This window comes from Hyaena hyaena, unplaced genomic scaffold (genome assembly GCF_003009895.1).
Source record: "Hyaena hyaena isolate Hyena2069 unplaced genomic scaffold, ASM300989v1 scaffold_142, whole genome shotgun sequence".
Lineage (NCBI taxonomy): Eukaryota > Metazoa > Chordata > Mammalia > Carnivora > Hyaenidae > Hyaena > Hyaena hyaena.
The window spans coordinates 1,464,262-1,481,665 of record NW_024080774.1 but is presented as its reverse complement, the minus strand read 5'-3'; the positions used below and the strand labels follow the sequence as shown (position 1 = coordinate 1,481,665).

General features: G+C 53.7%; 1 protein-coding gene across 2 annotated transcripts in view; it reads right to left on the bottom strand.

Annotated features, from left to right (window-relative positions):
• Positions 1–715: 715 nt before the first annotated feature.
• The window catches only part of LOC120235972 (pseudouridine 5'-phosphatase), a 75,884-nt gene continuing 59,195 nt past the window's right edge, over positions 716–17,404 (bottom strand). For both annotated transcript variants that reach the window (XM_039238557.1, XM_039238556.1), the window contains one exon: positions 716–1,394. In XM_039238557.1, the coding sequence (XP_039094488.1) occupies positions 1,218–1,394 (177 nt within the window). In that variant the 3' untranslated portion in view covers positions 716–1,217. The remainder of the gene's footprint in view (positions 1,395–17,404) is intronic.

The following is a 17,404-nucleotide window of genomic DNA, read 5'->3' as shown; positions in this document are numbered from 1 at the left end:
TCCCACCACAAAGCGTCAAGTACATCTATTAAAAGGAGTTCAATGCTGAAGTATAATTATTCCAAAAAATTGCTAAGCATGCATTCTGGATTCAAATTATGAGTGCATCAAAGACTGTGCTAGAAAGAATACATGTTTTTAGAGGCAGGAGATGATTTTTTTTGAGGTAGAAAAGACACCCTCTACTGCGGACACGCACGTAGATGTAGTAAGATGCTGCTGCGGGTGCGCTCACACTGAAAACAAACTCCACGTGTCATGGTTCAGATGCCATGTCCGAGTAGAGCTGCATGGAGAGGTTTTGAGGGCACAGAGAGAGTGTCACTTCTGCTGATAATGAGGACGATTTCTCAGGGCTCGTCCGTGATGTGGCTTTTACACTCAGACTGCAAACCAACCACACTTCCCATCTCACTTTCATCAGTTGCTTTGGCACACTGTGACCAACACTTAAAAGAGCAAAGTAGCATAGAAAGTATATAAATATATATGCACATACACACATACACACATACACGTATATGTATGTATATATGTAAGAATATACATACACGTACACATATTTTACGTTTTCCAGCTGGGGTTTAGAGAAAGTAAAAAAAGAGGGGTGTGTGGGTGGCTCATTCAACTGAAGGTCTAACCCCTGATTTCAGCTCAGGGGGTGTTGCCAGGGTTGTGGGATTGAGCCCTGCATCGGGCTCTGTGCTGAGTGTGGAGCCTGCTTAAGATTCTCTCTCTCTTCCTCTCTCTAAAATAAAAAGACAGAAACTGAAAATGAAGAGAGAAATGAACACAAAGATAATTTCATTTTGTGGTGGAAAAGGAAGTATTTGCAAACACCTGTGCGTACGTATTGCTACATATACCTGTAAACACACAGGTACTCGTACACACGCAAGTTTACCTGGCCATGCCCCAGGACTCGCATGCAAGCATGTGTACGTATGTGTATTTGCCGTGTGTGACTGTGAACATGATTCCTCAAATACCAGGACACCGTGTGGCCATTCGCAAAGTCTACGATTGTGCACGTGAGTGCTGCGCTCTCTGTTCCGGGCGTCTCTGCCTTGCTGTGTCCCAGCGGTGACGCGTGGTTTGCCAGCACCAGCTGGAGGAGGTTGGGAAGCCGCACGGAATGGGCTGGGAGACTGCTGGCTCGCGCGGTGGTTCCTGGGGGCCCATGGGTCCCCCAGTGGGTGCCGTGTCCAGGCGGCCGCTCAGTCGTAGCGCGGCAAGCCGAACAGCTCGGGCTGGAAGTCCTGCAGGGAGTCCAGCACCAGCGTGGCCCTGGACGTCAAGTGGCGCTGCAGGTTTCGGTCTGGGACCATGACCACCTGCATGCCGGCTGCGAGGGCCGCCTCCACGCCGTTGGGAGCGTCTTCAAAGACGAGGCACTGCAGGGTGGGGAAGAAAGAGAGGGTTGAGACAGCCTTTTTCTCCTAAGCAGGCATCTAGACTGAGTTTTCAAGGAATTCACCACTGACATGACCGTTGGCTCTGCCACCGTGCAGACGGAGGAAATGAAGTGAGGCTTTCCGGTCTGTGAACCGCAGTGAGGCCACACGCCTGTTTGTAGGCGTGCTCCCGGGGGCTTCGCACAGCCGCCACTTTGGAGGGGGCAGGTTTCCATCACCGCCGCCGAGGCGCTATCGACACGTGGTGCAGCAGGGCGGGAAGAAGGGAGGCCGTGCTTAAAACTGTTTTATTGGAATCACACGGATCTGTTCATTCAGTAACTGAACATTCAGAGCGGGAGAGTGAATCATGGGGGCAGACAAAACACGCTCTTTAAGCATGAAGCGACTTTCAAGGGCGATGGTGGGTCAGACGCTGCACTTTGGGAGCTGAACGGCTAAGGTGCTGGCGTGAAAGGCTGGGCCGCGCCTTGCGCCAAGGCGCGCAACACAACTCCCTGAGCACCCAGACAACGGATCATCGTGTGTGCTGTCTCCTTCAGGCCACCGTGCAAACCCATCTCATTATCAGCATGACGGCCACCCCTTCAGACACCCACATTTTCTTAAATGTTCATTTATTTTTGAGAGAGAGACAGAGCGTGAGCAGGGGAGGGGCAGAGAGAGGGGGAGACACAGAATCCAAAGTAGCTCCAGGCTCTGAGCTGTGAGCACAGAGCCCAATGCGGGGCTGGAACTCACAGACCACAGGAGATCATCACCTGAGCCAAAATCAGATGTTTGACCGACTGAGCCCCCCAGGTGCCCACATTTAAAACCGGGTGTCCGTGCACAGTGGTTAGCAGGCAGCTCTTGGACAGCCTGTCATGTGAGCCCCACCACGGGACGTCCAGCATCAGGGGTCGCTCAAAACGAGAGACGCCACGTGCAGGCATCGGCCAATCAGCCAGTCATCCTACGTCACTCTCTACCCAGGGAAGATGCGCATCTTCAGAGTTCCCTGGGGACCTGGAAATGCTTCATGATTTCTTTCTTTGTAAGACTCCATTCTGCAGGGGCCAGACTTGTGCAGACAGGCCATGTCACAGCCACAACAAGCTGTCTTTGTTCCCAGAGTCCTCTGCTGACCCATAGCTGCCAGGGCCATATGTGTGTGCCTACCCGGCCCTTCTTCCTGCCTCCATCACGAGAACATCGTCCTCAGTGGGTGGGGCTAGCTCGTTGTGCTGGTGACCCGGACAGGCTCCCGGGCTCCGGTGTCAGGGCTGTGTCACACTACAAGTCCAACATCCTCTCACGCCTGTACTCAGTGGAGAACACACACACACTCCCTCAGGGACACATGTGCACACACACAGAGAAAGTGACACTCAGACACAGTTGCACTCATGTCCAGTCACACAGGCATTCACAGACACGCGTGCACACATTCAAGCACACTTGCACAAACGCACACTCACAGACACGGCACTCAGTTGATCACACACAGAAACCTGCACTCAGATGCACACCACACCCACTCATACATTCACACACTCAGATATGCATACGCACAGACACATGCACACTTAGGGTTGCGCCAACACAGATACTTGCACACAGAGGCCCTCACTCAGATGCACATGCTCACTCGCAGACACACGTGCACACTGATTCACGCACACGCTCACACGCCTACGGGCTTTCCTGCTGGACTGTTCCGGAGCAAGTACACTTCTCCGTGCCCCTCCTTCCCTTGCACCTGGGCTAAGAGAACTCCTTGGCCCCCTCCCCCGGGGCGGAGGCCAGGCCTGCATGAGCTCCCGCGGATCAGCATAACCCCTCAGCATCGGCCCTGGCTACCCGCAGGGACTAAAGTGCTTTACCCCGGACATGGGGCTTTGAGCACTAAAACCCAGACAGATTTGGACAAACAGAACACTTAGCTCCTGTGCCTTCCTTCTGAGAACACACAAAGGCCCCCGGCTTTCCGTGAAGCTCCCTGCTTCTGCTGTGAGTCAGGGTCTGCGTCAGACGGGGGACTGGGTCTACTGAGAACGAGCAGTGTTGTCTTGTTAGCGCTCCGCCTCAGAGACTTCCTTCTGGTGACATTCCCGTCCCTGCCTTTTTAGCTAGGACCTCCCTGCATGCTAAACGTCCTCGACTGCCCTCGTGGGACCGTGGATGGGCACCGAGACGTCCGGGGGCCTCATGCTGTAGAGTTACGCCCTGTGTCGTCTGAGGGTCTGGACGCTTTGTGCAGTCCAGCTGTGAAATGTCGGCTGGAAGAGGAGCATTGGCCCATCTGTCTTCCATGGAGCACGCTGCCTGGAGCACCCGCACCCGACAGCTCCCTGCAAACACCGCTGTGGACATCCCAGGAGGTGCGAGGAGCAGCAAGAGAGACGAGGAGAGGCGTCACGGTGCCCTCGGTGCAGGTGCATGGAAAGTTCCGGACCGCACTGCTCCTCGGCCTTGCCCGGCGGGGTCCTCAGGTGTGCCTGCAGTGGTGGTGGCTCTGCTTTGCTTCCTAAGGCGCCACACTAACGCAGAATTGCTGATGCAGACACGGCAGGGAGATCTGACGTGCGTCGTGCAGGATGCCCACGGGCGCCTGAGGGAGCCGCGGGAGCACGGATAACAGGGCCACATCCGGGGAGCGCGGTCCTATCCGCGGAGGCAGGGAGGCCACGGAACAGAGCGCGCCATTCAGGGCCGTGTGGAAGGTGTCCCCGCACGGTGACACCCGGGGACATGGGCTGCTGTGTGGCAGTCTTTGGCCAAGGCACTTGCCACGCTGGTGGTTCAGAAGGTGCAGATGGAGAGCCGTCCGGATGGACACACAGCTGCGGCTTTGCGTGGCTGCCGCGAGGGACACAGCACCAACCGCACGTGATCCGTCACTGGCACCGAAATGCCTTCCTTTCTTCCTGGTGCCACTTCCCTTAGGAGCCTCCACAACAGGCTTCGGGGGATGGGGGGGCTGGTCAGCACCCAGCCGGTGACGAGACTGCACCCACGAACAGGGCGCCTAAGGGAAGGGAACTTGGGGCTTCTCACGACCTGCAGGCCAGCGCACTGGAGGCCGTCTGGGACGACACTCCGGCAGCAAAGGTTGGCCAACGGTGCGGGACCGTGCGGGGCCACGAGGCAGCTCCGCGCTCATGCGTCAATCAGGGCGGCTGGGGGTTAACCCTCCGACTCTTGGTTTTGGCTCAGGTCATGATCTCACGGTTCTAGAGTTCGAGCTCCAGGTTGGCCTCTGTGCAGATAGTACAGAGTGTGTTTCGGATTCTCTCTGTCTCTCTCTCTGGCCCTCCCCTGCTCATAATAAATAAAACTAAAAATATTTAAACAACAACAACAAAACCCCACAAAAAACTGAGAGCAGCCAGGCTAAGGACAGGTTGACGGACAGCAAGTGGCGGTGCTGGGTCCACACTGCCGGCCATGTGTGGGGCTCGATCCCTTGTGATACCAGCACTCAGACTTGTATGCATTTCCGTTTCTTCTCAGAGACATAACTACAAGGCACCAGCACCACTGTATTTCGAAGCACCTGTCTGTAAAAAAGCCTCAAAGCCTTTTTGTGTCTTTCTTACTGCCTGCGTCTCGACTCCTAAGATCTAGTATGTTTCTACGGACCATGTTGGAGGAAGGAGCCAGGTGTCTAAATACCAACACACTTTACGGACACTCAAGACGACAGCTTACCTACCTACTGAAACCCAACAGTAAATCTCTGAAACCCGCCTGAAGTGACTTTGCCTGTTAATCACAACTCGAAGGACATGAAACCATTGAAAGAAGTAACTGAAAACCAAACCTAACCGAAAACACGTAACTCAGATCCTGCACAAATAAAGGCAGGAAGAATGTGTTTTATTCAAACACACAAATAGCTCCGTGTGGTTTCTGCCTGACACACCCAGCTCAGAGAAGAAGTTTCACTATGATGACCTTTACCTCTTTCTTCTGCTAAGTCCTGCGTTCCCTGAGCCCGACCTACCCACTGAGAATGACCCTTCCCACCCTGCTGACTCACTCATTACACGGGGCTGTCACCTCACTCACACCCACCTGTAAAATGAGAAGTGTGTGACGTGTGCTCGGCTGTGTGCGGGAAGGAGGCCTGGGGCGGCAGAGGCCTTTGACCCTGGTCCACCGTGTTCTATTCCTCTCCCCCAAGATTCACGTGGACGTGTGTGTGTGGATATGTGTGTTTTAGTGCACACGCGAGCCCACGTAGTGATTTTCCGTAGCACAAGCGGTGGGTCCTCCACATACGCTCCCATGACTGCGCGGAAGCTTCTGGGCAGCAGGACTGTCCTCCTCCCACCTGTGGGGACAGGGCCAGGACTGCACTTGGCCGTGACGGGGTGGGGTTGGAGGACAGGCACCTGCTCAGGGCGCCGTGGCAAACAGTAAGCATCTATCTGATGAACAACCTGCTAGATTAGGGGAGATGGCGGACGTGTCCCCTAGGATGTAAAGCAACAGACGGACCGCCGCGTGTCCAAGCTGGACAGCAGGTGATGCAGCCCAGTCCTGGCCACGGGGAAGGGATCGGAGCCACGGGAAGTTCAGATGGAAGCTGAAGGTCAAATGCGCACGCACGTGACACAATTCAGGAGCAGCGTCCCAGCCTCCATAGTCCACCGTTCTTTCTGCTTTACAAGCTGAAGGCAAAGACGTATCTGAATTCCGACTGCAGAGGAGGAGACGAGCTTAATTACACTGTAGCCTGAAGGGCTTAATTTAGGAAGAATGACATCTCCAAGCATCTGGGGGGTGAGGCCCTTTGGGGGCCCACCGCCCAGAGCGGGGGGCGGGGGGAGTGTCCGCAGAGCAGCATCCTGTGGTGGGGCAACCGTGCGTGGCTTCACCCCAGACTGGTCCCTGAAACCACCAGGGGCATCTCAAGGCCCTTGCTTGCCCTTCATTCTTTCCAGGGGAGGCATCATATAACAAGACGTCCCACTTTGTACGGAACAAGTTGGGTGTGACAGCCTTCGTGTGTCTGATGTCTCCTCGCCAGCTCAGGTCAGAGGAGCCAGGAAGGGGTGGCGGTGGCCCCAGACGGAGGGGACCTTCCTGCCTGGTGGGGGTCAGTCTTCAACCCTGACATCTCTGCTCCCTCAGGACGCAAGTGTCCAGACCAGCTGGAGATGTCGTTCGGGGACAAAAGCTGTCTGTTCGGCAATAACCAGCATCCTTTTTAAATGACACGCTGCTCCAGCACTAGTGACCTTCTCACGGGTGACCACATAGTGTCTAGGGGACACAGCGTCTCCCTTTGCTGGTGAAGCAAAATCTGATACGAAGTCACTTCAGGTTCACTTCCAAGGCTCTCAGAGAGGATCTGGGATCAGCTGCGTGTGCACCTGAAGTACCCACGGGTGTGTCCATGGTCACTCACCATTTATCAAGCCACGTGTGATCTGAATCTAATCCTTGAAGGCAATGTTCCACTAACATTGTTTTTATGTTAAAACTTCCACTGTATGACTTTTTGTAGATTTTATTCTCTACGTTAATTTTGCAGTATCAAGCTCAGTTCTTACTTCGTGAGACACTAAAAGTGGAAGGAGCCCTTAAACTTTAGTTTTGATGTGTTTTCAGTCAGCAGAGCTCCTACCTAGCTAAGTCTTCTTTACCTCCATGTTCTTTGTGAGACAGTGAATTAGGATAAATAAGTACCACACTATTGTGATGATGGATATGCATACACTTCATTAGGGGTTTACTTAAATAATAACCTCCCTGTAATATTATAATGATGGAAGTCTGCATGTATTTTGTTACCAATTAGTACTTTCGTTTGTTATTTCTGTCCATCCATCTGCCTATCTATTCATCCAATCGTGCATTCATTTCTGTCTATCTTATTGTATCCATCCTTCCATCCATCCATCAGCTAGCTGTGTGTCTTTGTCTGTCTGTCTGTCTATCTATCATCCATCACGTATCTATTCACCATCCATCTATCTATGTACCTATCTACCTATCATATGCATCCTATCTATCCATCCATCCATCCTTCATATCTATTATCTAATCCATCCACCCATCAATCCATCCCTATATCTATCTATCTATCTATCTATCTATTTATCTATCTCTATCTATCTATCTATGCACGTACCTACCCACCAACCTACCTACCCATATAGCCATTCCCCTACCTGTGGGGGAGGCAGATCCTAGCTGTGTTGTGGTCCCCTAGGAAACACATCTCACAAGTACTCTGACAAGTACCTTGCAAACTGCCAAGCTACTATCTTCTTCAATTAATTTTGGTCTAGAAATGAAAGAACAAAACCAGCGCTCACATAAACATGTCTGTAACCAACTCCTGTAGAGTTATAAGCTACATATATGAATGCACAGTACCAATAAACGGATTCCTTTACTTTTTGAGAACCTTTGAAGGAAGTAGGCTTTAACAAGTTGGTGGTCGCGGGCACATGTGGAGGCTTCCTGAGAAATTCTCTGTCCTCATATTCAGAAAAGTATGTTTTGAGGCACTCAGTGTCCATTTTAAAGTGCATGCACGCAAATTAACTGCTGAGTAAAAGACTTTGACATAGCTCAGAAACCTCTGATGTTCTTTTAATAATACAGACTGTCCACCGAATTTGTCAGGGACCACTGAAAAGCCCAGCAAGGCTCTCAAAGGGAATTTTAAAGATCGATAAAAGGAGTCTTGGTAGTTTTTAGATGGTCAACAGAATCCTTTCTTTTCCTTTCCCTACTCTATGTGCGCAAGTAAATGTGCAAAACCAGTCCGGTACTCCGTGGCGTTTTGCACGGTTCTCAGGAGACACGGGTATGATCTGGGCCACTGTTGGTTTCACATGTTAGGAGCTAACCTCTCAGGACACCAGCCTCCTGAAGATGGTCCATGGACATAATTAATGTGCCTGAATCTGTTACACGGGGGCTGAACTGACCCCCCAAATTCACAGCGAACACGAATTCTCAGTACATGACTGTTTGGAGACGGGGTGGTTAGGGGGATTTTAAGGTTAATGGGCCATGGGGGGCCCTAATCAGACAGGCCTGGCGTCCTCGTAAGAAGAGGAAGAGATTGCTCTGCTCCCCTCTCCCACACGCAGAGGGAAATGCATGTGAGGACGAAGAATCGCGGAGGACAGCCCTCACCAGACACCCAGCCCTGTGAGCTGCCTGATGCCGAACTCCCGGGTGGGAGAAGGAGAGCAGAGACGCCGTGTGCAGATGCGGTGTCTGCTCTGCCAGCCCAAGCACACTGCGACCGCACGGAGAAAGGGAGCTGCGCTTCAGTAGGAAGGAGAGAGAAAAGGTAAGGAGCCCTGGGACGCCCACCCTCCCTCCTCAGCTGGAGCAGGTGTGGGCTCTGCTGAGCACCCAGGACAAAAGGAGCCACAGGACCACGTGGTTTAGTCACCAGGGAGGGTGTCCTGTCCCGCTTCCCTTTCCGTTAGAGAAGGGAGTGCAAACCTCATCTCAACGCTGCCATACTACGCGGGGGTTGCTGGGCACAGCCAGGGGATGCTGTGGAGAGGACGTCCCAGCCCTGAAGGCGGGTTGGGGACAGAAGGGTCCTGGGAGAAGCTCTCCGGAGTTATCAACAACAAGCCCCAACTTTCCAAAGCTCTTCCTGGGATTTGCACATGGTATGTGGGGGATTATTTCCTGCCAAGATTCCAAGTGGACCCAAACCCTGTGGGTAATTGTAGTTGTGATCACAGGCACGAGCAGGGGAGAGGCAGAGAGAGACGGAGACACAGGATGGGAAGCAGGCTCCAGGCTCCGAGCTGTCAGCACAGAGCCCGACGCGGGGTTGAACCCACGAACCGTGAGATCATGACCTGAGCCAAAGTTGGACACTTTACCGACCGAGCCACACAGCTGCCCCCCAACACACCCTCATAGTCCCATCTGCATTTTATAACTTCGAAAAGTGAAAGTAAGCATATGCACAGTGGAGGGCACGATGACCCCAAAAAGTAAGCATGTGCACATCTGGAGGGCAGACGTCTACACCTGGCTGACCAGAAGCTGGGACTATGGTCCCTCAAGTGCCAAAAGGGGCTGTACAGAAAGCATTCAGGTTATGGACCTGAAGATACGGAGGTCTCCCGGGTGGGATGGGTGGGTCTGATCTAATCAGGCGTTCCCTGAGAAGCAGAGCGCTTTCTCTGGCTGGAGTGAAGAGGTGCTGCCGAGGCAGAGATTTCAAGTGTCAGAAGGTTCGATGCACCCTCCTCCTAGGCTCTGAGATGTAGCACCCACCTGCAAGGACCAGATAAGGCCTGCAGGACGCAAGGGCAGACCCCATGGACAGGCCGCAGGAGAAAGGAGACTGGTCTTGCCGAGCAAGAAGTGGATTCTGTCTGCAACCTGACCAGCCTGGGGATGCATTCTTCCAAGCGCCCACAGACAGGAGCCCTGCCCTGCTGCACGTCGGGGTCCTGGGGGGGGGGCACCGAGCGCTGCCGGGTACAGAGTTGTGAGCAACGACCCAGTGACTACCAGGCACTAGTCCAAGTTCAGCCTCACAAGTCACGCTAAAGGTTTCTCAAGCACACTGAGCTACAGAGGTTATAAGTCATTGTGGAAAAGAAAGACAACAAAACACAATCGGCACACCCTCTGGTCCTGCGAGGAGGTCTTCACCTCCTCACGTAAATCACGAACTCCACCCACAAGTGTTAAGGAAGAACATGTGCCCATTTGGTGACGGCTGACAGAAAGGAATCCGCCCAGAAATTCCCAACGGGCAATCTGGTTTATGTGTCCAAAATTCTACCCAACTTCCTTGTACCTTCAGATGGCGGATGATGTTTTCTTTTAGAAAATGAGGAGAGGGGCGCCTGGCTGGCTCAGTCGGTTAAGTGTCCGACTTCGGCTCCGGTCATGATCTCACGGTTCATGGGTTCGAGCACCACGTCGGGCTCTGTGCTGACAGCTCAGAGCCTGGAGCCTGCTTCAGATTGTGTCTCCCTCTCTCTCTGACCCTCCCCTGCTCATGCTCTGTGTCTCTCTCTCGCTCAGAAATAAATAAGACATTTTTAAAAATTAAAAAAAAAAAAAAAAAGAAAATGAGGAGAGACTGCATTCTCATCCCACTGACGGACAAGTATGTGATGAGGCCACAAATGTCCAGAACCAGGAGACTGTTCTGGAATAAGTGGCCCAAAGCCCCCTGCACCCCTCAGCACTGGGATCCTGACACGAACAGTGCACACAATGCCGTTGCCAAGTCTGGACCTTAGTGCATGCACAGGTGTCCCTGTTGGCCTGGGATCGAGTTCGCAGGGCACAGGGATGCAGAGCTCAAACTGCCACAGCCCCCGGCCGCTCGAGATGACCGACTCACCCTCGCTCTAAACGCAGAGTGACATGTCCTAGTTTGCACAGCCTTAAAAAACCAAAACCAGCCAAACAAACAAAAAACAGGAGCTCCTGAGGAGCTCAGTCCATTAAGTGTCCGACTTCAGCATAGATCACGATCTCACAGTTCACAGGTTCGAGCCCCGCGTCAGGCTCTGTACCGACAGCTCTGAACCTGGAGCTGCTTCGGATTCTGTGTCTCCCTCTCTCTCTGACCCTCCCCTGCTCACGCTCTGTCTCTGTCTTGAAAATAAACAAACATTTAAAAAAAAGGTAAAAAAACAACAGAAAATCACCGTTGAATTTGTTAAAGGCCATCCTTGGACACTGTTTGGCACTACTAACTCAGTGTTTATTTAACCCAGATTGAGACGAATACTGGGTTTGTCAACCATGTTACTAATTATCACTCCCTAAGGAGCCTCGAGGACACGTCCCCCTGAAAGACTCCTCCTTGACGTGCTAGCAGCACAGAGGAGGCGAGGATGGAATCTGGGAGGAAGCCCAAGGGACAGTGGCCAGGCTGACGGATTTGCTCTCCATGCGGCGATGGGAGGACACGGAATCAGAGCACTAACACACTCACACACTGAAAAGGCAGAGACGGGGTTTCCGGAGGAGGTGGCCCTCCTGTGACCAACCTCCTGTGACTGGCCGTCACTGTGGTCCTGGTCCAGCACCAGCGCTGGCATCTGGTAACAAGTATTTAAGGGAACAGTTGTTTACTTAGTTTGTTAGAAACGCAAGATTCAAGTCATCCTTTTAAATATGCGAGCTCACGTCCCGTTTTCCGTGGGAGCGCGATGGCTCCACGCGGACACGTTATACCCACGCTGTTATGACGGGCTAACGACAGCTGTCACTCCCGGAAGCGGCTGATCCGTGCGGAGCCCACAGCCTCATGCACAAACACACAGAACGGAGAGGCCCGCTTAGCCGCTGTGCTGGCGCAACCACACGAGAGAATCCGCGTGCAGGAGCCCGTCCACGAATGTCACAGATCAGGTCACAGAAGTCGCTCCTGGCGTACCATTGTGCAGTTTACACCGGATTTGATGTATGTGGCTGTGTGCATGCACCTAAACCCCGAGAGAAGTACGAACTGCTGAGCGATGTGTTTACCCGGAGTCACACGGAAGGAGCCCGCACACAAACTTCACACACACGTGCACAGGGAGGCTCCACGTGGGTAAGGGTTTCTTGTGATCCCGAGGGGACATGGTGCTGCCATCACTCGTTTGCTCACTTCCGCCAGTCTGAGGGTGCAGCGCAAACGTCAAGAGCCATTGCTCACTGCACTTGAATGTGACACGCGGGCGAACACGCACTCGCTTGACCTTGGCAGAAGTGTGCTTGGGGGTGAGGTGGTATTCGCCGTCCAGGGAGAGTGCGTGTGCCCGGCCGCTGCACTAAGTACCGAGAAGAGCAGGTAATTACAGTGCGCTGGGAAGGAGGTGCGCCTGTCGCGTGTGTTACAGCCCCTTCCTCCTGACTACCGCCAACACCCACAGCCACCGCTGCACACACTGACTACCGCCAACACCCACAGCCACCGCCGCACACACTGACTACCGCCAACACCCACAGCCACCGCCGCACACACTGACTACCGCCAACAGCCACGCGGCCGCCGCCGCACACACCAACTACCGCCAACACCCACAGCCACCGCCGCACACAGTGACTACCGCCAACACCCACAGCCACCGCCGCACACACTGACTACCGCCAACACCCACGGCCACCGCCGCACACACTGACTACCGCCAACACCCACGGCCACCGCCGCACACACTGACTACCGCCAACAGCCACGCGGCCGCCACCGCACACGCCGACTACCGCCGCCGCTGCCCCGCTCACTCCAAGGTGCAGAGGGAGGCGCGCTCTGCTCTGCTCAAAGGCGCTGCGGGCAGCGGGCACGAGCTCGGAGGTCTGCAAAGACAGGGACACGTGTGAGGTTCCTCAGGGGGACACGCAGGAGGCCCCCGCATGGATGTCGGCACTGTACGTGCAGGGGGTGGACCCACGTGCGTGGCAGGCGCTGGGGAGACGCGGGGCGGAAACGGCGGGTCCCAGGGGGTGCGTCGGTGGGCTGGAGGCCAGGGGACCACAAAGGGGGGGGCAGAGAAGGGAAATGTGGCTAGCTGGGATCGCTGCCTGCTGTGCGGGTGTGGGCGTGCCCCGGGTGGTCGTCCGGGAGGAAGGCGGGGCGTGGGGACCGGGATGAAGGTGCGGGCTCCGGAAGGCGGGGGCTCCGGAAGGCGGGGGGGGGGGGCTTTAGGAGGAAGGCAGGGCGTGGGGTCCGGGAAGAAGGGGGGGGGGGGTCCGGCAGTAAGGGGGGGAAGAGGGGTCCTGGAGGGAGGCGGGGCGTGGGGTCCGGGATGAAGGTGGGGGGGGTCCGGCAGTAAGGGGGGAGGAGGGGTCCGGGAGGGAGGCGGGGCGTGGGGTCCGGGATGAAGGTGGGGGGGGGTCCGGCAGTAAGGGGGGAGGAGGGGTCCGGGACGAAGGCGGGCGGTGAGAACCCGAGGCAGCGCCGTCTCCAAGTAAGCAGACCACAGGAGCTCAGCAAGCAGACGACACTGGGCCTGGCTGGGGGATGCTGAATCTTCAGAGCAGGTGGCCGGGAAGTGAGTGACACTGAGGCGGCTGGGAAGGAAAACAGGGGCGCTGTGGGGTCAAGGAAGTGCCAGCATGTGCTCGAGTCCAGCTCTGTGGGACTGAGGCAACGGAGGATCCGCAGCGGCAGGAAGAGGCTGTTTGGGACTTCTCCGTATCCTCCTGAAAGCACAGGCTCCCTAAAGAATTCAGCCGTCATCCACGCCCTCCCTGGGTGCCTTACGACCACAAAGCTGACTCCTGGTGCTGAAGAGAAGTGAGCACAGGTCAGCACCTGGATAAGAAATCGCCTAAACATTATGACACTGCCATAAAGCTATCACATCTTCCCCCGTTCTAAGGGCCCATTTATTTTTCCTGAAACTCATTTGTTCTCCCGAAAGCGTCCGTCTGTCTCCCTCCAACCCCTATTAAGATGGTATATAAGCCCTACGTTCTAACTGCCTCCCTGAATCACATCTTTCTGTGAACTGCTTCCTCCTATATGTGAATAAAAATCCGTCTTGTCTCTTACTAATGTCTCTTGTCACTTTAATTTACAGGCACCCCTTACAGAACCTAAGAGAGTATAGTAAATGTGTTTCTTCCCGACAGTGGAATTTGGAAAAGCAAGCAAGCTGATCCGTGGAAACTCAGTAGGGGCACCAAGCACATGCAGGTTAAGTGCAAGAGAAGAAATAAAAGGTTAGTAGCTGTGAAGGCCCACTCCTGTTTGCAGACTTTGGGGACGAGGTATACAGTCAAAAGAGGTATAGGGAGCAATTCTTAAGATTCGCACATTTCTTTGTCAAGAAGTCACATAAAATATATTACGTGCGCTTTTCCACACTGAATGTCAACCCAGGTGATTATATCTGTCACTGACGGAATGGTCTTTGTTTTACCAAGAACACATCATGGAATTAGAACTCACCAGCTAGGGGCGCCTGAGTGGCTCAGTCGGTTAAGCATCCGACTTCGGCTCAGGTCATGATCTCACTGTTCGTGGGTTCGAGCCCTGCGTCAGGCTCTGTGCTGACCATCAGCTCAGAGCCTGGAGCCTACTTCAGATTCTGTGTCTCCCTCTCTCTCTTACCCTCCCCTGCTCATGCTGTCTCTGTCTCTCACACTTTCTCTCTCTCTCAGAAATAAATAAAACATTAAAAAAAATTAAAAAAAAACTCACCAGCTAAAATGCATTTATCTTTGTTTTCTTACTGTTTAGGTGTATGACCACTTAACATGCAGAACTTTCTTGAAAACAAAACAAAAATGGAAAGGGGCGCCTGGATGGCTCAGTTGGTCTTAAGCACCTGACTCTGGCTCAGGTCATGATCTTGTGGTTTGTGGGTTCGAGCCTTGCATCCGGCTCTGTGCTGACAGCTCGGAGCCTGGAGCCTGCTTAGAATTCTGTCTCCCTCTCTCTGTGTCCCTCCCCTGCTCACACTCTGTCTCTGTCTCTCTCAAAAATAAAATAATCTATTTTTTTAAAAAGCCTTTATAAGGAATTAAAAAAAAAACAACCTTGAAACTCAGCTCTTAATATAAACAAGACAACTGAAATATGCAAAGTACTGACTGATCTGCTTCTTGGAACTGATCTCAGGATCTACTTGTAATAAACGTCAACCCAAAAATGACATGTGAATGATGCCATCGTTTTTATTTTGCGCCACAGATGTGCTTCTTTGTGGCCAGGAAGTTGAATGCAGAGCGTGCACGCCCAGGGAACCTGGGGGTGACTCCCAGCTTGTCCCTCACCCTGCTGCGTGGCGTGCAGCCCTCTCGCTTACGCCTGTAGATGCTCAAGCGCTGTGGATGCCGGGGCACAGATGACCTCGCCCCATAGCGTCTCTGAGAGCCAGTGGCGGACTCGCGCGTGCAGGCTGTTGCTCTGGAACCCAGCAGGCACCTGGTGAGCAGTCATTCGTGTTGAAGATGGGTTACAGGGACTTTCGGGGAAGGCACCATTTTTGCTAATTTTTAGCATGAAAGAATGACCCACACATAACTCACAAATAATCATCTGAGAACCTGTGTGATGTCAGCTCCGCTAGGCATTTTCTCCTAGTAAAATGGTAACTAATGTTGTAACATAATTTCCTCCTTTTATGCTGCTTGTTTTTCACTCCTTTCTATTCGTACTACTGTAACTAATTAATTTGATGACACTCACAGCATAATACATTCCCGCTGGCAACTGTGAATCTCTCTGGGGACTTAATAATCATACGAAATGCCCTTGAACTTGGCTGGCTCACTAGTCTTCTGCAACTGCACTGCATCAAAGAGAGAGCCGGACACGTTCTAAGAACCTTCTCCTATTTCAACAACCCTCTTTGCAAGTGCTTGCTGTATGAGAAGAAAAATCCAAGTACGACATTAAGGGTGTGCACAACCAGGAGCCTGATCAGATCTTGCTTTGGTTTCGCCACATGCGCAGCGCCTGATGAAAACCCCAGGAGGCCTGAACTCTATCTGCCTAAGAAACAGGACCAGAAAGGTTTCATTTCTGCAAGACAAATCCATGCATAAAGAAGCATGGATTCGTAACAAGGGGACATCCAGAACATTCTATGAACTAAATTACTGGGAAGATAGGCAACTGCTCGTTCTCCTCTGAGAAGTTTAAAACAAGTATTGTCCACGCGAAGGACACGGGGACGTGCAGAACATAGGGGAGCTCTGGGCCCGAGTGTTGGGTCTGCAGCTGCGTCTCCCCTTCGGCAAGTGGCCTCACGCAAAGGAGCACGCGCCAGCCATCGTGCGCTTTCTCACACACTCCTTCCGCACACGCCTGAAAACACGTATACCCCATGTTTCCCTGATACGGTGCTTGTGGACGAAGGGCAACTCCCCTGGGAAGGAACCAGCATCTTTCTCGGCACCGGCCTTGGCCATACAGGCAGCTCCTGGACGGCGCAGACGGTACCCACTCCTACGGCGTTCTCCAAGCAGGTGCCCACGGACCCCCAAGCGCTCAGTCTGTCCAGTGTGGACTTCTCTACCCTTGTCACTGAACAGCTCACTTGCAGCAAACAAAGAAAATGGCTTTTCTAACAAGAGGGATTCATAATCTGAAGGCAGAGAAACGTTCAGGAAGCGAGGGAAGGTTCTTCGCAAGAACACATGGAGTGGAGTGTGAAGGAGGATGCCACGCGGGCAGGTACCCAAATGTGCTGATGCGAGAAGCAGACGCACGGCCCACTGTGGACCTGCCCCGGGGGCCCTGGAGACGGGCTCAGCGGCACGGCGATCGACCGTGGGTTCGTCCCCTCTCACACAACTGCTGCTGAGTTAGACTCCCTAGTGACACGGAATTCAGCCCACACAGGTGCATCCTTGCGCACGTGGTCCCCAAGTCACTCTGTGATCCTTTGTGCCTGTGATGTTACAAAACACCTGCTTGGTCTCGGTCCCGGGCTCCTGGCGCAGAGCTGCTAAGCTCCTTGGAATTTCTTGAGCAACTGGAGCCTCTTTTATTTTCGTAATAAGCCCCTGTCAACCACACCGGGGTTTCTGCTAATCAAGTGACTACCTGGGTCCTTAGCTGTCACTGGGATGAGGGCGGGCTTCCAGAAAGACCAAGGTGCGGCTGGGGGGAAGGGAGCTTTCAGACGGAGCCCCAACCTCCAGGGACAAGGATTTAATCCCCAATGGCCACTGATTTAACCAAAGATGCCTGAGTAACGAACCCTAGCAATACCCCTAAACACGGGGTTCTCAGAGCTTCTGAGCTGAGGACCACTCTGACGCGCTGGGACAGGTGTGCCTGAGGGGGCGCACAGTCAGCCCTGCGCCCGCCCCCCCTCAGGCCCTGTCCCTGCTGTTCTGGGGTCTGCAGGGGCGCACAGTCAGCCCTGGGCCCACCCCCCTCAGACCCTCTCCCTGTTCTAGAATCTGCAGGGACGCACAGTCAGCCCCTCCCCCTCCCCAACTCTCTCCCTGTTGTTCTGGGGTCTGCAGAGGCGCACAGGCAGCCCTGGGCCCACCCCCCTCAGACCCTCTCCCTGTTCTAGAATCTGCAGGGACGC